At 44.2% G+C, this 21,727-nt stretch overlaps 3 protein-coding genes across 11 annotated transcripts in view; 1 reads left to right on the forward strand and 2 right to left on the reverse strand.

Annotated features, from left to right (window-relative positions):
* Ttll5 (tubulin tyrosine ligase like 5) overlaps positions 1–3,445 on the reverse strand; it is a 261,390-nt gene extending 257,945 nt beyond the window's left edge. For all 8 annotated transcript variants that reach the window (XM_071607650.1, XM_071607651.1, XM_071607649.1 and 5 more), the window contains exons 1-2: positions 3,309–3,445; positions 1,708–1,876 (exon numbers count right to left, since the gene is read on the reverse strand). In XM_071607650.1, coding sequence (XP_071463751.1) covers positions 1,708–1,781 — 74 coding nt within the window. In that variant the 5' untranslated portion in view covers positions 1,782–1,876; positions 3,309–3,445. The remainder of the gene's footprint in view (positions 1–1,707; positions 1,877–3,308) is intronic.
* A 122-nt stretch (positions 3,446–3,567) lies between these two features.
* Positions 3,568–12,480, forward strand: Erg28 (ergosterol biosynthesis 28 homolog). Of its 2 annotated transcripts, none has more exons than XM_027931584.3 (5): positions 3,568–3,917; positions 6,189–6,347; positions 8,705–8,795; positions 11,474–11,592; positions 11,719–12,480. In XM_027931584.3, exons 1-5 carry the CDS (start codon positions 3,833–3,835, stop codon positions 11,796–11,798), a joined length of 534 nt encoding a protein of 177 aa, XP_027787385.2. In that variant the 5' UTR covers positions 3,568–3,832; the 3' UTR covers positions 11,799–12,480. The 2 variants fall into 2 exon arrangements, with proteins under 2 accessions (XP_027787385.2, XP_027787386.1); XM_027931585.2 differs by having other exon boundaries at positions 3,836–3,917; positions 6,185–6,347.
* Positions 12,481–14,569: 2,089 nt separating this feature from the next.
* Positions 14,570–21,727, reverse strand: part of Flvcr2 (FLVCR choline and putative heme transporter 2) — a 57,995-nt gene continuing 50,837 nt past the window's right edge. The window contains exons 7-10 of the mRNA XM_027931650.2: positions 21,014–21,119; positions 20,777–20,888; positions 20,152–20,207; positions 14,570–16,286 (exon numbers count right to left, since the gene is read on the reverse strand). Of these exons, the coding sequence (XP_027787451.1) occupies positions 16,221–16,286; positions 20,152–20,207; positions 20,777–20,888; positions 21,014–21,119 (340 nt within the window). The 3' untranslated portion in view covers positions 14,570–16,220. The remainder of the gene's footprint in view (positions 16,287–20,151; positions 20,208–20,776; positions 20,889–21,013; positions 21,120–21,727) is intronic.

The raw sequence follows: 21,727 nt of genomic DNA on the forward strand, positions 1-21,727 counted from the left end.
GACTACAAGGCGTTAATACTTTCATAAAGCCTAGGGATCTGAGTGGATCTTACTTACAGTTGTCTAAGGACATACATCTCTGGATCAAATCAACATCATTATGCGACTGAAGGCCTTCTAAGTTTCAAAACTTTCTCAAGGTAAACCTATTGTGAATAAAATTGCTCACATACAAGTGTCCAATAAACAAAAATAAGCTGATGGAACAAGAAAAAAAGTCAAAATTCAATAGTAGAAGTCTGAAAGAAAGAAAAGCAAAAGGTCCAAAAATTTGGATGGGGTAAAGAGAAATAACATCTATATTTTCAGTAAATTCTATAAGAAACTTAGCCTTTCTCAACTAGGAGTATAGGCAGGAAACCAGAGGAGTACTAGCAGTGTCTGTGCCCTTCCTCTAAGCCCACTAATAAGACAGTAATGAAGTAAAGGAACAATCTTAAAAATGGAAAGACCGATGCTTACTGCAGAAGTTAAATTTTTTGTGGAGTAAAAGGCCACACTCTGAAAGAAAAATGGCACAAAAGGCCAAGTAACCAGAGGGAATTACCCATTTAATTATCCTGAAAGAGAATGACCCAAATATATTGTTAAATTCCTATTATTTTCTATGACCTAACAATGAGGAGAAGTCTTTCCTCAAAACTGTATTAATGCTTCAATAGTTTTCTTCAAATGCTATTAAGTAATGTAATCTTCTACCCTATAAAAAGTCTATCATAAATTCAATGAACCAGTTAGAATTTTGTCTTACATTTGTATGGTACTTTATGTAATTTACCAAATAATTTCTCACATATGATTCTATTCGATCCAAACCACACCCACACAAAATAGCCTGGGAGATACTATCCTTATTTTTCAGGTTACACAGCATACATATATCCAAAAGGATGCAGAGTACATAAGGAAAAAAAAAAAAGATATCTTAACTTTAAGACAAACTGTCTCTATATTCTGTGTCAAATATTAAAGGAGGCAAAGCAGCAAAGCTTTTCAAAATCCAGGAAAGCTAAGTCCCTGAGGAAATTTCTTGCTATTTATAAGGCCAAGTTTAATAAAGTAGAATATCTTCTAATTAAATAAGATATCATACTTTAATCTCCATATTAAATGAGAACAGATGAAACGAAGCCCTTATCATCATTTATAGCAGCTGCACTTATTTCTATCATTCATTTTTATTATGAAGATCCAACGATCAAGATATTTGGACTCTTACTAAAAGAATTCAGGAAAGCAATTGTGGTTCAATGTAAGCAGAACAGACTATAGAATCTAATATCCTGCCCCAGAGTTGCCATGGTAAATTATATGACCTCTTTATATTACCGCCACTCTATCATTGAAAGGCTTTTGAGAAAACTAGCAAAACAGTCAACATCACAATTTGGAAACCTACTTTTATTAAATATCTAAAAATTTGAGTCTCCTTATTGGATGTTCTGCTCAAAAGTGCACCAAAAGCTACTACCTACATTTTACAACATCTAGAGCTGATATTCACTCATGAACACAGAAACAAAGCCTTATCTCATTTCTGATATGTGATGGGAACTAATAAAATCTTGATCATCTCATGATTATGGATAAAAGCTAAAACCAGAGCCAGTCAATAGCAATAGAAGAATACTGGGTTGAACATATGAGTGAAAGAAACTATTTTCCACCCCAAAGGTAAAGGGTCAAAGCAGGCTTGCTGTTACTTACTCTTGGCTTACCACCTCCTCATCCTCTGAGGAAGATGCTGTTTCCTCCAGGTCCCGGGCCATCACAACTGGCATTTCCTTTAGAGTTTGTCATGCAGTCAGCAGACAGGGGCCTCAGAGACCTTTCCTTGCAGATTCACTGGATCAGACAATTTGGGTGGCACAGATTCCTGCAAGAAAATCAAGTGATCTGAAACATAATATAGCTTTCTCTTTCTTGATTTTGCTGGTGATCTTCCAAATAATGAAAAGGAATATATTCCTAAACAGTGCCCAACCTCCAGAATCCTACCTTCTATCACAGTGCCTCAAATATGCCACAAAAATCAAGATTTTTTTCAAACATACTGTCTATGCTCTGTGTAGTTGTAGAACTTAATTAAGTTTATTTCTCTCCCTTGTCTTTTATATACTAAGTCTAAGGTATACCAAAGCAGAAAATCCACTTCACTTTTAGGGCAATCTGAGGTAGGCGGCTGGTTCCGGAAAACAGATTCCTTGCCAGACAAATCCAACCTAGGTTAAAAATAAAAATTAAGACTCAAGTTTCCAGACCCTTGTGAATTTATTTAAACTGTGACAAGCACACAGGCTAGCTGCTATCATATTTATAGTAAAAACAATTCACCTGAACTAAAAGATTTATGAATATAATCCTCCTAATCAAGGGTCATATAAATAGGTGGGGAAAATTTTTCAGTGCCCTTCCAAATATCCTTAATTATTCCTCACTAAAAATCACGAACTTTGATCTTAATCTTAAATAGGTATTAAGATTTCCTAATAGTATTAGGAAATTCCCAATACTGCATTTCTAACTTAAAAAGATTTTTAGAGGAAGGAACAGAAACTACAAAGAAAATAAAAATGTTTAAATGACCATAATCTCAATACTCAGAGATAATAATCTCGTGTCAATGTTTCTAAAATATTTGGACTCTTACTAAAAGAATTCAGGAAAGCAACTGTGGTTCAATGTATGCAGAACAGGCTATAGAATCTAATATCCTGCCCCAGAGTTGCCATGGTAAGTTATACGACCTCTTTATATTACCACCACTCTATCATTGAAACTTTATTTTCCTAAGCATTTATATAAACAGTAAGATTGTCAATAAGACGAAAAACACCCACCTGGATAAAGATTCCTACAGATTTTTCGCAAAAAAAAAAAAAAGCGAAATATCTAACAACCTTAGTGACTCTCTTCAGGGGATTCCAAAAGGGATTCCCCAATCTTTTCCCAAAATGTTGAGAAGTCCATTCAGTTAAAACAAGCCAAAGCTCCAAGAGAGGAAGGCATGCCAACCTTTGCCGGGCTCCTGCAGAACTAGGAGAGACTCCGCGCTCGGAAATGAAAGGAGTCTGGCTGAAAGGGAGTCCTTGCCATGAAGGGTCTGCCCTCAGCTCATCCCAATCCCAGGTAGGTCCGCGGGTGCTCCCCACGGGGAAGGCGCGGACACTCTGCAGCAGCAATTCAGCCTGGCGCGCCCGGAAGCCAACAGCTTGCTCCGGACTCAGGGGAAGTGCAGCGGACGGCGCCCGCCCAGACCTGGGAGCGCACCTCCCAAGGAAGGGGAGCAAGCCAGCGCAGGCGTTTACCTGTCTCATCTTCCCATGGCTCGGAGCAGGCAGGCGGGGACCGCGCTCTGCGCCTACCTTCCTCCTCCTTCCCCAGCCAGGCTCACGGCAGTCGCCGACGGCTGCTTCCCCCGTTACTACAACAACCAACAAGCAACCGCCCGCTCGGAGCCACTGCGCAGGCGCCGCCACCCGGCGCTGACAACGCCCGGCTGCGGGCGCTGACGGATGTCGTCACTGCGGCGCGGCGCGGGCGCTGAGCCCTGCTGCCGAAAGAAGGATGTCTTGGCTCCTATTTTCCACTCTTGTTTTCTCCGCCCCTAAAAGGTTGATTCCAAATCCATAATTCCGCCACGCTCAACAGGAGGGTTTACTGAGTGAGCGGCGTACCAGAGGAGAGGCTTAGGCAGCGGCTACCGCTGATTGGCAGCGAAGGGGTTCACTCCCTATCTCCTGCTCCAGCGTATCGGGAACAGCCAATCAAAGAGAGGGCTGACCGTAACGACCCAATCCTGAAGCCCGGCTGAGGACAGGGGCGGGGACAAATGGCTCAGGTGGACTTGCGGCTGGAGCAGTCCTGGGGGAGCTTATTTGCTGCTGGTTCTGTGGTGCTGGGGGTCCGATCGCCAGGTAGGAGAACTTGGAGAAGGAGCTTGAAGGTGTCTGTGTGGCATCTGATTGGGAGGATTTGGAGAGCCTGGGATAATAGAGGTTGCCAGGGGGGTACCTTTGGGGGAAAGGGGTTCGAGAGAAGATGACAAGGGAGAGTCAGGAACATGGAGTAAATTGGGAAAATGAAGGAATGGATGAATGAATGAGAAGCCTCTGTGAACTTAGCACTGTGCAAGGAGCCTTCACTTTTTCTCATGTAATTTCTATAACCCTTGAGGCATATATCTGTATCTCCCTTTTGCAGATGAGGAAACCGAGTTGCAGAGTATAAATGACTTGCCCAGGGCCCCATAGCTACTGAATGGTAGGGTTAAAATAGGAATTCCTCTCTCCTGACTCTTAACTTTTAACACCTATGCTGTACTGGGCCGGGGAAGAATTGAAGATAAATGTTGTATACTCTGATAAGACCCTAAAGCTTTAGGGAAATGGGATTGAGGAATTGGTGGAGCAATTCAGAAATGGCCAGGTTCTTGTCTTCAGCTATCTGCTGGGATTTCTAAGATTTATGAAATGGGAGTCATAAGTTCTGCTGAAAGGGCGTGGCATGAGGGCATCCATGCAACTTTTCTAACCCCGGCAAGAGACATGAAGCTCTAATTGAGAGGGGGTGAGGAAATAAAAAGAATAGGTGATTCATGGCCCAGGTTGTAAATGCCAGTGATGTCCAATAGACACCTATGCACTCAGAATTTGGATAGAGTCCTCCTTTGTAACACACATTTCCCTGAGGAGCTCATCAATTCACTTTTTCTTCTCTAGAGCTCTTTCTTGATTGGAGAAATCAAGAAAGAAATCACACTGTCTCAGGCAGTTGCTGACTTAAATAACCTATCTCAGCTGAGTAGCATGGAACTGTACTGAAACTCTACTGCCAAAGTGTCAAGGAAGCCCAATATTTTATTGTCACTTCAGGCCCAAGAAGTTAACCAGACAACAGAGAAAACTTGGACCAAAAGATAATAATGAATATGGGAAGAAGCTGTTCTTTATTAGAACTTCTTTATCTGGGATGCCTTCAAGTCAAACTGATTGAAATCACTATTCAACAAGGGTTGGTCTAAGATTTAAATATTTGGTCTAAGCTTTAAATATACTTGAAGACAGAAATGGATATGGTATGTTTGTCTTCATCAAAAACAGGAACATCATCAAAATATTCTCAGTGAGATAGTTTAGCAACAAAGTCTAACAGATCTCCCTGCCACATGTTAGCTGTATAACCCCAAGCAAGGCACTTATCTTCCAACTCTCATGTGTAAAATGGAAGTACTAATAGTATCTGTCTACCTTGTTGTAAGGATTAAATGAGATGATATATGTTAAGTTCTTGGCACAGAGCATGGCACAAGTGCCCAATAATTGATGGCTATTGTAAATTTTCTTACAACCCAGTACCAAGATTGCTGTTTCTTTCTCCATAAAGTCACAGCAGTTTTTTTTTTTTTTTAACTTTTAAATTGTCCTAGTTTATGAAGCATGGTATATCTGGGAACCACAGTGAGAAAAACCTAATGATATAAATAGTGCCATTATACCACAGGTTCCACTCAATTGTATAAGGGTTTTATAGGCTTCAAAGAATCTGTCAACAATATCCAGGCAGGTGTCTGTAGTGGACTTAAAATCAATCACTTTTAAGCCACTTGCATGACAAAGGAATGGTATGAAAAAGTAAAGATATAGAAGTACTGATTCCAGCTAAGAGAAAGAAGTTCTGATTTAGGGTATTCCTGTATTTTGGAGAAAGTACTTAGACAAAGATAAGTACTATGTCACTTATTGAAAAGTATACAGTTCATTCGCCACTCTTAGTGTGACTAAGTATTGGGACCAGTTTCCATAAGCCTCACACAGAGATCCATTCTGTTACTTTATAATAATATAATAACATAATAATAATGATGTTTGTTCACCTCATTTTCTCTCCATTTTATCCTGGCAAATTGGTCATGTCCACCCACTGTATTATGGAACCTTTGTCACTTTGATTTAAGGTAAATATACACAGATATCAGGCTAACCCTGTGAAGTAAGAGTAGTGTGTTAGGAAAACCAGGGGCGAATGGATAGAAAGAACTTGGAGAGGAATTTGTGAAGTGATTGGTCAACTAAGCTCTGAACAGCCTTCATGTGTGGAATACAAGCTAACCACAGAGGTGAGAGGGCTATGGTTAAAGTGGACTGACCCTCATCGCCTCATGTCTTTTGCCTTTGTTTCCAAGGCAGAACACCTCCTCTGGTCTAAGGGAGTCATGAGCCGTTTCCTGAATGTGTTGCGAAGCTGGCTGGTTATAGTATCCATCATAGCCATGGGAAACACACTCCAGAGCTTCCGGGACCACACCTTTCTCTATGAAAAGCTCTACACTGGCAAGCCAAACCTCGGTAAGAACTCAAAAAACTGCATCCTATGTGGGAGTGATCTAGCTTTGGTTCCCAAGGCAGGCTGTACATCAGAACAACCCAGGAAACTTCAAAACAAATCCAGGCACCTATTTCTCTCTCCAAATCTAATTAATGAGCCTGGGAGAAGCTCAGGAATCCAGTTTCTGAAAACCTCCAGGTATTTCTGATGCTTTGGTAGCCATTAGAGTTAACAAACCATAGAAAGCACTTGACCCTTTCTCCCCAAGCTTCCCTGGATACCTTTTTGTTCCTTTTATACTTCCCTGGGCAGTTAGGGTGTACAAAAATGTTTATTAGAGAAAGTGAGAGAATAGAGTTGCTTGGTGACTCTGGGATGCTCCACTCAAAAGACATCAAGAAGCTTCAGAATCCCAGCGCCCTCTTCAGAAATCACCTGGTCCATGTTCCATGTTAAAGGTGGGGACAGTACTATCCAGGGTCTTCCCAGGCAGCGACGTAGTCCCTGAACAGATTCCCCAGATCCCTTCAAAGTGGTCTTCCAGAATGAAATTTCAGAATAGTGGCTCTCCCCAGTCCCGAGCCTCTCTGCAGAGAGCATTTTTACACTATAGCTTGTACTTCACCACGTGGGTGTGTGGGGTACTTGGAGCTATAGCATTATTTCACAGCAGCTGTCAGTTCTGTGTCACACTAACAGCTAACCCAGATTCCTGCTCTGACCTAGCTCATCTTTCTGCCACATCTAGGTATAAAATGAAATTAAATAGGCTAAGGATCATTTTGAACAAAGCTCAAATATATTAGGAGTAAAGAACCTGCAAAGGAAAGCAGGAAATTTCTGGGTTTTCACCTTTCAGGGCTGCCTCATGGAAGCCTATATAGATGCCCAGGATTTTAGAGGTCATCTGGTCTAGCACTTTGATTTTAAAGTCGAGACTGAGAAGCGCAGAGGTCATATGACTTGCTGTACAGCTGAGCAGAACATATATGTCAGGAGAAGGGGTGGAAGCTGCCTGCGTCCAGTGATTTGGGGGCTCCTGTGGTGTTCTCCTAATGGTACCATGCTCTGGACTGTCCCATTGAATTTTACCTGGTCCTAGTCTGGTTAGGCCTACTGAAGCATTCCACTTAAGTCTCTTACAAATGAGAGCAAAATTTCCTCAGTCTTCTCTTTGGAAAAGCTATCAAATTATTTACAAAAGGATGTAGTTCTTGGGCTGAGGATGTAGCTTAGTGGTAAAGCACTTGCCTAGTGTGTATTGAGACGCTGAAACAAAAAGAAAAAAGGTAGCCCTCTAGGGCTAATGCTAGATATTTGGTTGGCATATGGAACTTTTTCTTACTACCAACTAAAGGTGCTCAATGCTGTGAATTTGGTAAAGCCATGAACCTTTCCAAAGGCTAGAAAATCCCTGAAGCCCAATTAACATGAAGAGATCTTTCAGTCATCAGTCTTGTCCCTTGAAATTTCTCTTGCTCAGGAAGGGATAAACCAGCAAAGGAAGTATCTTACCTTCGCTGTTTGGCATTTCCAAGCCACTGGATGCCTTAAATTAGTGGCCCTACATTTGTCACCCGAGCAGGGAGTTTCTAGAAAATACCTAAGCCAGTGCCCACCTCTAGAGTGTTTGGTGTAATTGATCTGCCACCTGGCCCTCAGTAACTTTATAAAATTCCCTCAGTTGATTGTAATAAGCAGCCCGGGTCAAGAACCACTGTTATGGGGGAATATGACCATACTTTGAGGGAAGGGTATTTAATGCCTCAGTGCCAGAATGAAGCCATCCAAAACAGAGTGTCCCCAGCAGAGCCCAAAGAAATAGCACTTTATTTCACTACCAAATATACAGAAAACCAGTCTGGTTTGGGCTTTGTTCAAACAACATAGATCTGGGTTCAGAAAGAGATCCAAGGATTTAGGTCTCACTGTATCTTTTAGGTATCTAGATTGGTGCCAATATCTCTGAGATCTCTCCCTGGATCAGTCTTAAAGTCTGTGGGTCTGGGTCCCAGGCATCTCGTTTTAACAGACCCATCTCACAGCATTCCCTAAAACCTGTCCTCGCCCAGTCTTTCTGGGCTTCCAGGCAGAGAAGACAAAAAGTGCTGTATCTAAGAGTTATTTGCCTAAGTGGGTTTTTTGTTGGGTATCCACTCTTGGCAATTCCCCTTCTAACTGTAGACATCTGAAGAGGATCTCAGCAGTCCTCATTCTGGAATTCCTTCTTTCCCTTACTTTTAGTCCCCAGGTATGACACCAGAGCCTCCACTCTGCCCAGCCACAGGGAGGTGAGGCTCAGCTATCTCCTATGAATATCCAGAGTGTGGAAGGCACCCCCCCCTTATCAACACTCTTGTTTTTTTCTACTACACAGTAAATGGCCTCCAAGCTCGGACCTTTGGGATCTGGACCCTGTTGTCATCGGTGATTCGCTGCCTCTGTGCCATTGACATCCACAACAAGACGTATGTAAGGGAAGGAAGAACTTTAGCATCCTTTTGTTGAAAATCAGGTGCTAGGCATGTTACCCTCTCTGTTGAGACCTGTTAATCCTTTTACTACATTAGCTTAGAGTGTTGCTGATAAAAGGCCAGTAGGGTCCATCCAAGAACATAATAGGCCTAACAAGTTTTCTTTAATATCTGAAAAATCTTTGGAACTAACATAGCAGACTGGCAGTGTTGTTATCTAGTGGTCTGCATCATATCCCTCCATTCCTTTACTAAAGAATCTGCCTTTCTTCTGCTAAAGACGTAGAATGATGTGCTCTTTTAGCTTCCGTTTGTTGTTATTGTCATCTTGATTTATTTTGCAGAGCTGTAGATCAGTCCCAAGACCTGGTGCATGGCAGGCAAATGCTCTGCCACTGAGCCACGATATGATCTTTTTAGAGTAACCACCCACACATAACTTTCTCACATTCCTCTTGAAGCAGCAGGAATGATCAGAAATCTTGATGTATGAAAAAAGAGGAACCACAAAGTAAACTGACATGCTTTTACAGAGTCAGTGGTTGAGGGTGGGGGAGAATCCCCTTGCTGCCTCTGTGGGGACCAAGACAAGGTGCAGAACAATCTCAGGCAGGCCTAGCCTCCTGTCTAGACAATGCCATATCCCGCTCTAGCCACTGGAGGGGGCTCAAGCTTTCCTCAGCAATAATCATCCCAAGCTAGGTGAAAAACGTGTGCTCAGTTCTCTGGGTGAGGCTGTCAAAACAGCCTCACTCGCAAATATTTTTGTCATATCCAAGCTCTCAGCATCTGGGAAGAGAGAAGGCAGTAATATTTTTTGAATCCCCTAATTGTGCCAGGAACTTTCATGTACATGACCTTGATTAAGTCTCCTCCTAACAGCCCTGGATTCTCATTCCTGATTTTGCAGATCTGAATATTAGAGACCCAATTAATTTAAACTGAGGAAGACTGACTCAAGTGGGATTTGAATCAAGGGATTTAAGCTCTCCAACTTTAATTTTTTTTTTTTAACTTGAAACTGTGGTTTACTTGTCCCAGATTGACACATATTTTTGGAAGCAGTATGGTTTAGTGGAAACGTCCCAGGACCAAGAATGAAAATAAGAAAATGTATTCTGGTCTCGATTTTGTTGGTAATTAGCTTTACAGAAACAAGTCCATTATTTACTTTTCTCTGCACCTTGGTCTCTTCATCTATAAAATGATAACAAATAGCTGTTCTACTTCTCAGGGTGACAGGGAGGGAGGATTGAATAATCATTTTAAAGACCTTTATTATGGCTGGGTGTGGTGGCGCATACCTGTAATCTCAGCAACTTGGGTCACTGTCTCAAAATTTTAAAAAGGGCTAGGAATGTAGTTCAGTGGTAAAGCACCCCTGGGTTCAATTCCAAGTACAAAATCAAAAAAAAAAAAAAAAAAAGAAGAAGAAGAAGACCTTTACCATGATGAAGAATTGGTGATAGGAAAAGAGATCAACTTCTGTTTCTGTGCTCATAGAGTAAGCAGAGATAAGTCTTACTTGTCCTTACCTCTGTTCCCCAGGCACCTCTCCCATTTTCCCAACACGGGACAGCTGCGAATGCTGACTTGCTATTTCTGGTCCTTTCTAGCCTAGGACTTTGATCCATGCATTTCCGACGTGCGTCTGATACTGTTCCCTCTCTCACTGGAGACTCAAAATCAACACACATGCGTACATGTCTATTAATATATAAAAGCATGTACCAGAATGATAAAAACCAGATTTAAGATATTGACTACTTCTAGGGGAGGGAGAAGGAGGACAACAGGATCAGGGTAGGATAAGGGTGCACAGAATGCTATAATGGTTAGATATAATATTTCATTTCTTAGAGAAAAAAGTTTCTGAAACAAAAATGTTCAAATGTTAAGATTTGATGGAACTACATATTAGTTAGTTGCACTGGGGTTCATTATAACATGCTACCATCTTTTTAATATATTTGAAGTATTTCCTAATTTTTTCCTTAATTTCATACTTCAAAAAAGAATATCAGCAATCCAAGAGGTTCACCAGCCAGTTGCCTGTCTCTTCTTCATCTCGGAGTCAAAACTGAAGAACAAGCTCTTACCCCAGGGGTCCTTGAGTCCTCCCTCTAACCACTTCTGTAGGCCAAGACACAAAACAACTGGCTGCAAGTGAATCTAAAAGCCCCAAGATGTCTTACTCCTTCCTCTCAATTCCAGACATTCGTTCTGTGTCATCTATCTTTTAAACCCTGACCGGCACAGGGCAGACATCTACCAGGTGGGCTTAGACTAGACAGTCTGCCAAATTGGACAAGCAGACTATGTAGATGTGATGGTTCACAGTGGTACACACGGCCTAGGGTTGCCATAATCCAGGGTCTGCCTCACTGTAGCCGGTTTCTCTACCTTGCTATGACTTGGGGACCCACTCTGAGTGCTTGGACCATTCTCCTCCCAGATGAGCCACAGAGCTACCTTTAGTTTCAAAGCCTTTCGTTTTATCCTAGGTGAGAACAAATTGAGGTGATCATGCAGCCAGGTGTTTCTCAGGAACACGCATCCTTTCTCCTCAGCCGTAGTCACATGGTTGTGTATCAAGTCTGACTAATACTTCCTGCCATGCTGCACCAAACAAGCAGTAATGTCCGTTCCCATTTCTGTCTGCTCTCTTGTAGCCTCTACCACATCACACTCTGGACCTTCCTCCTCGCCCTGGGGCACTTCCTCTCTGAGTTGTTTGTATTTGGAACTGCTGCACCCACAATTGGTGTCCTGGCCCCACTGATGGTGGCAAGTAAGCACCCCCCCCCCCCCAGGCCTCCCTCAGCAACTGTCCCAGCATCCGGGCTGGTGCAGGGGACAGGTGCATGGTAAGAAGGCCCCTTGTTTACATCCCCACTCACCTGTCTCTGTGTTCAAGGTTTCTCCATCCTGGGTATGCTAGTCGGGCTCCAGTACCTAGAAGCAGAGCCAGCATCCAGACAGAAGAAGAGGAACTGAGGCCACATCGCCACCTCCACCTCTCTGTCTCCCCTTCATTCTCTGCTCTTTAATTTCTTCTCTGGGGCTCCATCCTCAGCCCCTTTACTCACTTTTGGCCTTTTAAGTTGAGGTTTTGCTTTTTTTTTTTTTTTTTTTTTTTTTTGGCATTTAAAAACATTTAAGACATAACATGCACACAGGGAAGTGTACGACATGTATGTACAATTTAAAGAATAATTTTAAAGTCAACATTCAAATAAGCCACCCAAGTCAAGAAATCACCTGCCCCTCAAAAGCCCCCGCTGTGTGTCCTCCCCACCTGCAGCCTCCCGTAGGCTCCTTCTTCCAGCTTTCTGCTTTTGTTCTGCTTTTTTTATTTTTTTGCCCTTTTTATTTCCGTTCCTCGGTTTGGGTCGTGGTGGGGATGTGAGAACTGTGAAACCTGAAGCTGCTGCCCACCCCGCGCAGCTGTGACCAAGGGCTGCTTCAAGGGGCTGTCCACACACTGGGCTCCTCTCTGCTGCTAGACTCTCAACTCTGAACCCGCCAAGGACAGGCAGTTCTTCTTCTGTGTGAGCAGGACTGTGGCTCTTCTTTTACTACAGGTGGGTGAGGGTTGGAAGAGTCTGGGCTGTTTTTAGACCTTCTGGTCAGCTGTATTTGTGTAATGAATTTTGTAATAAATAGTAAAACCCTCGGCTTTGATCAGTTCTCGTACTTTGGCCGAGAGCACCACAGCTTTCTGCCTGATCAGGTTCACCACAGCTTGTGTCCCAAGTTATACTGGGGGCCTCCAGCTCCTTATTGTCACTTGATCAGATCTCTTGTATTTCTGAGGTCAGATCTTCCTCTTCTTGGATCTTCAAGATTCTCTGTTCACAGGGCTGAGATTGTGGCTCAGTGGCAGAGCCCTTGCCTAGCATGCATGAGGCCCTGGGTTCTATCCCCAACACTGCCAAAAAAATTAAAATATGATTCTAAGTTCATATTTCAACCTCAGGACCCTTTCTTCCCTTTCTGGATCTTCCTAAAGAAGAAACAGATGACTGAAAACACAGAAACAAAGTAGGATTAGGCACCATAGAAGAAATAACTGGATTACCATGAAAAGGAACCAGCTAGATCCCGAGGGTGATGTACCAGAGTAGACAGTGGCCCTCCACACCACCTGGTGAGCCTCCACTGGCTGGGCCCCCCACACACTGTGTATGCCAAAAAGGCCACTCGATATTTCAACAAATATTGATTGAGTACTTTTCTATGCCAGATACACAGGAAACAGAAATGAGCAAGATGGCAATGCCTCTGCTCCCGTGAGCCTCATGTTGTAGCCAAGCCAGGCCAGGAAGGCAGAACTACCGATAGAAGAATGCTAGAGAAAACAAGCTGTTTTCATCAAGAAGGGGTGGAGGTGGTGGACGTGGGAGGATCTCGATCACCAGAAAGGTCCTCCCGAGGTGGGGGTTTCATCTCAGAGTTGAATGCTCAGGAATCAGATGTCTTCAGATGCAAAGCAAGCAGTTAGGGTAGAGGGGGCAGGTAGGCAGGGACAGTCTTGTTCAAGGAGTTCAAGGAGTAAGATCAGTGTCATGACAGCAGGATAGATCAGAAAGGGAGGCTTGTAGGACTAAGAAGGATGTTCGATGTTTCTACCTAAATACTTTGGGAATTCTCTGTCGGCTCTTTAAGTGGAAGGAACAAAACCTACCTTCAACTAGCTTAAATGTAAAGTTAACCTGACTGACTGGGATTATAAGCTTCAGGAATAGCTTGATCAGGACTCTAGCTCCACTTCTCTGTTTTTCTCAGTTCTGCGGAGCTGCTCTTCCTTCCTCCCCAGGCTGGCTTCCTTTATGGTACCAAAAGGGGGCGCAGTAATTCCAGGCATCACATCTCCAGGACACCACATGTAGAAAAAAGAGCTGTGTGGTACGAACTCTTCTTTATCCACTATTGTACGGAGACAGCAAGAGAAGCAGCAGTCCTAGAGTTAGCATTCCAGTGTAGACCTACCTGGAGACCAACTAAGAATGAATGAATGATTTGGGTCCTCTAACTGTCATAGAAACGTGATTCATGTAAAGGTAAGATACTAAAGAGATGGTGCAGGTAGAGAGTTTAGAAGGCACTATGAATAGGAGATTTCTTAACAACGCCAACTTGAGTTCCTTCCCAGATCATTTAAAGTAGAATCATAATGCTGTCTCTCTAGCCAAGAATTGCTAATAATGGGGTGCCACAGTGCCGGAAGTACAGCACAAATCTCTAGGGAACAAAATGTACAGAAAACTGAGAGCAGCAGCCATCTCTAAATAACAGTTGTAAGGGAAAGGAACACAACTGGATGAGGAGTGGCAGTAAGCAGCCCAGCTCAAAAGAAAAAAAGAGCAGAAGGACAGATGCTAGGCCCCAGCTGTGGACTCCGGCCAGGGCAAGCTGGTGTGTGGCTGGGGTGACTGAGAACAAACACTTCAGCGATCCTTTGAGGCAGAGCCAGGAACAACAGTGAGCTGTCTTACCAACGGTCACATTCCAGCATATACACAGGAGGAAAGAGGTCAGGGTCATGCTGGCTGTTGAGTTGCAGTGTCCCAAGTAGGCTGACAGGGACCTTCACAGTCTTTTAAAAAGCCACCAGGATAATAGCACCCATGTCAAAAGAGGTCACAGATACTCCTCCTCCAGCCTCCTCCCTGACCCCTGCACCTTCCCCACCTCAGGCTCTGATGTGTGGCAACCTCATGGAGACTCCCCAAAGCCTTCTCTGCCCCAACAAATGACCGGACAGATCATGTGAGAATCCTTTATTGCTTTAAAACATCTGAAATTACAAACAGGAAATACAAATGTGGTTTTTTTTTTCTCAAAAATACAGCAATGGATTCAGTAAACATGTTAATACATTTTGAGGGGTTAAAGAATACACACATTCCTCCTGTCAAAAGGCACATCTCCCTTTCACCCCAACCCTCCCTCTGTCAAAAGTGTGAACTTTTTATTACATAGGCAGTGTGTTTCTCCTATTGCTTGAATCTGTGTACACACACACACACACACACACACACACGTCTGGCTCCCCTCTGGCAGTAGTCCAAGCACCCCAGCACTTCAGCCAGCCCCGGCTGCTCTGACATACAGAGTCCAGGGCAGTGACCACAGCAAAAGAGCACAGTGGCCATGGTTACAGCTGTGAAAGGCATAGGAGAAATTACCAAAATTTCTCTTATTTTCAGAAGACACCACTGAAGCCCATGAGAGAGCCAGACAGCAGGGCAGACAGGAGACAGGTCGGCTTAAATTGACTTGAAGGGACACCCTTTAAATTTAGACTGATAAACATTATTACAGGAGGTGGAAGAGGGGTTGGTATGCAAACCTATCCCCATCCGAGGCGGGAAATGTGTCATTCAGCAGCTCGATGCCAGCTTCGAGAAGCACCTTTCCTTCTTCCCTCTCATCTCTTAGAGTCAGCCTTGGATTTGTTGGAGTGGAAGGATCAAGATTAGTTTTCAGTAAAGGTTAGAATCAGCTGCCATGATTGCCCTCCCTCAGGATAAAACAGGCACTTGGGCTAATGTCTGAGTGTGATATCCAGATGAAGGTAACTGGGTGGCTGGTGACACCCACAAGTCCCTGCATGAGCCCTTCTTTTGGAGGAAAAACCTCTTTCCCATCTCAAAGTTCTAGAGTTGCCACAGGTGGGTCCCCACAAACCCACTCAGAGGGCAGCCCGAGCACTGTCACACCCAGGGAATCAGCCCTCCCAAATCACTTTCTCTTTTGTGTCCATGACAAAGTGACAAAGTTTCTGTCCAGTTTATTGATGTTTGGTCTGATAAGGTCTTAGGAAAGAGGGTTTGGAGATAAATCCCAACACTAGGCCAGGAGACCTGAGGCCAAGAGTCCTAACAGAGCTTTCCTGACCAAGGTTGTCCACACGGTGCTGCCCTCTCAGGGAACTTGAGTGGTCCATCTGAGACCCAGGAATGACCCTCAGTCAGAGCAACTTGCCCCTCCTTAGTAAAAACTGGGCTTCACGTGAGGGTCTTAAAACACTAGAAAAAGTTAATATCCTGAATAAGCTTTCTTCTGTGATAATTTTGCAAGCATTCTCCATGAGGGATGAAGGCGATGAGGGAAAGCCAGAGTCCAACACTCTCCATCAGTCCCTCCCACCCAGCACCAGCACCCAGGACCTAAAAGGAGGGGGGATGGGAATCCAGTGTGCATTTGGTGAAAGGTACACTTTCCCCCAACTAAAGCATTCGGGCTCTTGAGTGGGCTCAGAAGGCAGAGGTGCCGCCATGTAAGGCGCAAATATTCCAACTGATTCCCTCCACAAGCTTCTCCAGTGAAGACATTTGTGCTGGCAATGAGAGCTGAGCTGAAGGAAGAGGTGGGGTGTTCGTGATCCCTGAGTGGCTGCCACCTCTCTCTCTCTCAGAAATGATCCTCCGACAGGATGGTGGGTGCCTTGCTGGTATTGTTCTCCTCCTCCTGGACTTTCTACAAGGCAAAGCAAGCACGCAGCCCTGTGGGTAAAAGGCATAGGACTCCACCCAGAAGTGACTAATCAGTGAAAGTCCAAGAGCCAGAGGCCACTTGGTGCATTCCCTACAGCCAACAAAGGGAACAAGAAAACAAGCAACCAGCCCCTACTAAAAACGCTGCCCAAACACACCCGGGCCCACAACCACCATGGACCACAGACTCACTCTCGGGACTGGAGCAGAGAAAGTGCACTTTCTCTCCCCATTCTGACAGCCCAAAACACTTTCTCACTCCGAAAATTAGCTCTCCAAAGCACCAGGTCTGCAATTGCCTTAGAATTTCCAACCATCCCTATTTGGAGGCAGCCCCCAGGATGAGGGGCATCATTACAATGTATGGAGAGTAGATGGCACAAAAAGAAAATATTTTAAAAGGCAGCATGCCTAACTGCACAGATAAACTCGATGGCTGTGTATTTATATCTTGTGCCTAAGAAAAAAGACTTCCAAGAAATTTGGTCTTGGTTTTATTGAGGAGGAAGAGCACAGGGTCATTTATGGGGAGGAGTCTTCTGGGCTGTGCTTGGTACATAGATATGGAATTAAATATGGCCTGGAAATATGGCCTGGAAATCATCCCGTGGGGTTCAAAATGCCAACTTGGGCGTTTGTCTGGTATTCGAAAAAAGTGCTTTGCCTGTTGTCATTAAAGCCTTGGGCACAGACACAGCACTACACACTCAAAGCCCAAAAGAGCATGTGTAGGCCAAGCTGGGCCAGGATCAATTGAGCAAATGGCGCTTTCTTCCCCAAGAGTGTCTCAGGGCCAGTACACAGCAAGGACCACTGCTGTAGGAATCAACCCTTCCCATTCTTACTCTTGCTGGCCTTTTGCACCAGCTCATCCAGGCTTGAGGAGCCTTCATTCAGGCATAGTCCAACTCAAGTCAGTCCATCAACCACTTCTCTCTCTCTGATACACATGCACATGCACACATACACACACACCTGCAACTTCCACATCCATCACCTTGGAATTACAACCAGAAAAAGTAGAGACAGAAGAACAGCTATTGGCTATGTGATGGAAGAAAAATGGAAGCTTAAACCAAGAAGATAATCACTGGTTCTATCACTTGTTACCTAAACTATACATCTCACTGATGTATAGAGAGAGAACAGATGTGGCTAGATCTGACAACACATATCTGCAGGTGTCTGAATTACACAGATCACCATGGGGTGTACAATGACAGTGACAGCCATGGCTTCCTTGCTGGTGTTAGTACCAGCCTGACTCTGATCTCCCCTTCATACTGAGCATTCATAAACGCTGGTGAGATCCAGATACAGCATCATGTATCCAGCAACACAAGATACTTGTGCATCATTACCAGAACTTAGGGCTCCTGTTCCAACCCCATGTTTCTTCTCCTACTCAAGAAGACTGAGCCAAGAACTCCAAACTTGATTAACAAACCTGGGCCACATGTACAAGGATCTGGCTGCAAGAAGAGTACAATATTGGAACAATGAAATAGTAAACAAGATGGAAATATATATATATACACACACACACACACACACACACACACACACACTTAGAGAGAGATGAAGTTGTGATCAAGTGTAAATATGTGGAGTTTGTCAAGCTATGTACAGCAAACAAACAGAGTAGTAAAGGAAACATACAAGCAGACCCACAGATGACGGCATGGAAACTGACTAAAATGCTCCTAAGGTACCTCTGGGAGGTTGAGTCTTAGGTTATTTCTAATTTCTCCTTGTTTGCCTATATCACAGCCAACATAAACACAGACTTTTTTAAAAAGCAACAAAATTCATGTCAACACAATATATCACATTCCATAGTGAAAACTGTTCATCAAAGCAGAAGATGATTGTTAAAAAACAATCCAAGTAGCTCCCAAGTAGCTGGGATTACAAGTGTGCCCTACTGTGCCCAACTCTGCCTGCCAACTTTAGAAATGTGACATCAGAAGACAAATAGTAAAGTACTGAAGATTCTCATCTATCTGCCAACACATATGCTAACATGCTAAAAACATCTCTTGCACAAAACCATTTTGGTGCTAGAAAATTGGCAAAGATATCTCAAAATAGCAAATGCTCAGTATTGGCACTCCTCTACATTGCTATAGCAATATACATTGGTAGTATTGACAGTACCTTTCTAGAGAACAATTTAGCAACACATATAAAATCTTAAATATGTGCATGACCACTGGTCCATCTCCCAAGGAAATACCATACACATAAGAACATGCAGAGCTGGGCACAGTGGCACATGCCTGTAATCCCAGTGGCTCAGGTAGCTGAGGCAAGAGGATCATAGGCTCAAAGCCAGCCTCAGCAATTTAGCAAGACTGTAAGCAATCTAGCAAGACCATGTCTCAAAATAAAAATTCAAAAAGAACTAGGGATGTGCTGGGCATGGTGGTACACATCTGTAATTCCAGCAGCTCAGGAGGCTGAGGCAGGAGGATCGAGAGTTCAAAGCCAGCCTCAGCAAAAGTGAGGTCCTAAGCAACTCAGTGAGACCCTGTGTCTAAATAAAATACAAAATAGAGCTAGGATGTGGCTCAGTGGTCAAGTACCCCTGAGTTCAATCCCTGGTACCCCTGCCCCATCAAAAAAGGACTGGGGATGTGGCTCAGTGGTTAAGCGCCCCTGGGTTCAATCTCTGGTACCAAAAAACACATGCAGGCTGGTGATGTAGCTCAGCGGTAAAGCATTTGCCTGCCATGCATGAGGCTCCAGGTTCAATCCCCAGCACCGCAAAAGGAAAAAATAATAAAAAAGAACATGCACAAAGATTCCGTTTCCAACATGTTAATTAGCATAGTGTTTATAGCAATGATTCAAAAAATATTAATGTGCAGACAGGAACACTGTTAAACAATCATGGCTTATCCATACACAGCACACTGTGCAATCATTAAACATATGTTGTAGAAGACTAGTAGCCTGAGAGTGTTTACAGTAAGTAGAAAAGAGGATAGATTTTGTTCCTGTTTTAAAAGGGAAAAAATTACATATATTTGTATAAATACACACACATATGTGGATACAGACATGAAATAAATACAAACACTAGGAGCATCTCATCTCTCTATAATGGAATTATAGGGTGAATTTTAAAATTTTTTTCCCTTTTTTTTATGCTACCTCTGTAATAGGTTGGGGTTTTTTTTAAAGAAATATCCTACTTTTATTCTTCCTCATATTTGAAATTCCTTTCAAACTTGCTCAGATTTGAGACCTAACATTTTGGTTTAAAGTGGCTCCCAGCTGATTAGAACAGGTAGGAAACACTTCTCTGTTCTAGATCATTCTCCTGGTCCTCTCCTTTCCACCACCACCAGCTCCTGCTTCCTGACTTGTCCCTTGCAGAGCCTTAATGGCAACCTACTGGCTCCATCCCCATGGCCCTGCCTAAGGGCTGTCACATGCCAGGAGTGCCACTGCCTTAGGGCACACACTGCCATGCCAGGCTCCACTTTCCCTCCCTAGTCACTGACCCCAGGCTGACAGCAGCAGAGCCAGGGACTTGGCTCAGGATCCGAGGGGTGGGTGCTGCTCAGGAACTGTGACCACAGTGACATGCTCTGGGAGCCACAGCAGGGGAGTCAGGAGGAGGGTAGGAAACCCAAGGGCTCTGGAAACAACAGCAGAAAAGCAATTCCAGGACACAAAATGAGGACACCTTTGAGATGCCATGATTGTAGGAGGTGAGCTGTTTCACAGCTACCACAAAACCAGTCCCTCTGGGAGCTTCCCTGGGCCCCACTATGCGGCCATGTCTGAATCACGAGCTCAGAACCCATATCTCTGTCTGAAAAAAGCTCCCATATACTCACAGTCTCAGGAACTTCTTTGTTTGCCTTCTGCCTCCGGAGGTCCGCCCTAATGAATGCTGAAGTGGAAAAAAAATAAAGAGTGACAAGTCATGGAGATTAATGGTCATTTTTCCACAGAGGGAACCCTCATTTTTGCAAGGATCACAGGTATCCCAAACTACTTCAGATCCTCGAGGGAGCAAGGGGAACTATCAGCTAATGCCAAGAAGCCCCAAGGATCACTGCTATCCCTGAGAGGTAGAAAGAAGTCCACAATGACACTGGCCTTCACTTAAACGCCACTGATATTTGTCAGGGACACATATTGCTCTAATCACAACAATCCTCCATGTACAGGTTAGGAAACCGAGGCTCCTAGGGGTTGGTCTACTTGCCCAAAGTCAGCAGCAGAAATGTCAGTGTCAGTCTGAGATTTAAATATGGGTCGTCTAGCTCCAAAGTTCATGATCATTCCAGCAAAACATGTCATTGCCTCCCACACAGCTTCCTAACAAGCCTCCCATCTGGGCTCCTGCATGCATATTCCCCATCTGCATAATCAGTCAAGACATTGGGGTCCCAAATTGCTAATGGCCTGGCCCCCAAAACAGCCTGAACCTCATCTTGCCCTCAGACCCCAACTCACCAGTGAGGGCTGCTCCCAGAGAGAGGAACACACACAGGAAGATGTTCCCAGGCATGGTTCCATAGCTGTTGATGATCTGACCCTGGGAAATGGTGAAGATGATCCCAAATACCTGGAAAAGCATAAGGAAGATTGGAAACGAGGGCCCTGCCAACTAGCCCATTTTAGGGACCTGAGCTGCCGTGCTATAATGTCAACACAGGCAGGCAGGGAACAAAGGGGGAACAGGAGCTCAACCTGTGCAGACACGTTGAGGAGGCCCGATGACATGCCCTCCGACTCTGGATACGTGAGCTCCACGGCGAACTCAAACCCCAGCGGGAGATAGCCGGTCATAAAGAAGCTGGAGAGCAGATCAGAGAAACGGGTGACGGAGAACCCCCAGAACAAGGACGGGGCACCCACATCGACCCTTAGATACCCTCTTCCGCTTTGTCCTTCCCATCAAGACAGCCCAGGCTCTTAGGTGATCTGGCCATCCCCCCCGACAGAAAGGGACATCCCTATAGACCGAGAAGTCCCTACACATGCCTTATGCTCAGCAGGCCTGTAGTGTCCCAGGCTGCTTCTCTGTTTAGCCATCGAGGACAGGGTCAGCATTTACAGAAGGGCACGGATGCCTGGTTTGTTTCACTTTGACTGGGAGACCCTGTCTTGGGCACACACGCTCTGTGTTGGAAGTGGAGCTTCTCCATGGCTTTCTGGGATCTGGGAGGAGGCACTCAGAGTCCTCTTTATGTTCCTCCAGAGAGTAGCAGCTGAAATGGACTGAGGGCAGAGATGTCTCTGTCTCAAATGCATCATACACACACATGCTGCCCGGAGGAAAAGAGCCAGGAGGTATGACTGAACACGGGCCCTGTGTAAGGGTACTAATCAATATTTTTTGCATACAACAAGCCTAGAAATTTCCAATTCTCATTCCCTATATCTGCACTACACTTCTTATTT

Source organism: Marmota flaviventris, chromosome 2, assembly GCF_047511675.1.
Source record: "Marmota flaviventris isolate mMarFla1 chromosome 2, mMarFla1.hap1, whole genome shotgun sequence".
NCBI classification, from domain to species: Eukaryota; Metazoa; Chordata; class Mammalia; order Rodentia; family Sciuridae; genus Marmota; species Marmota flaviventris.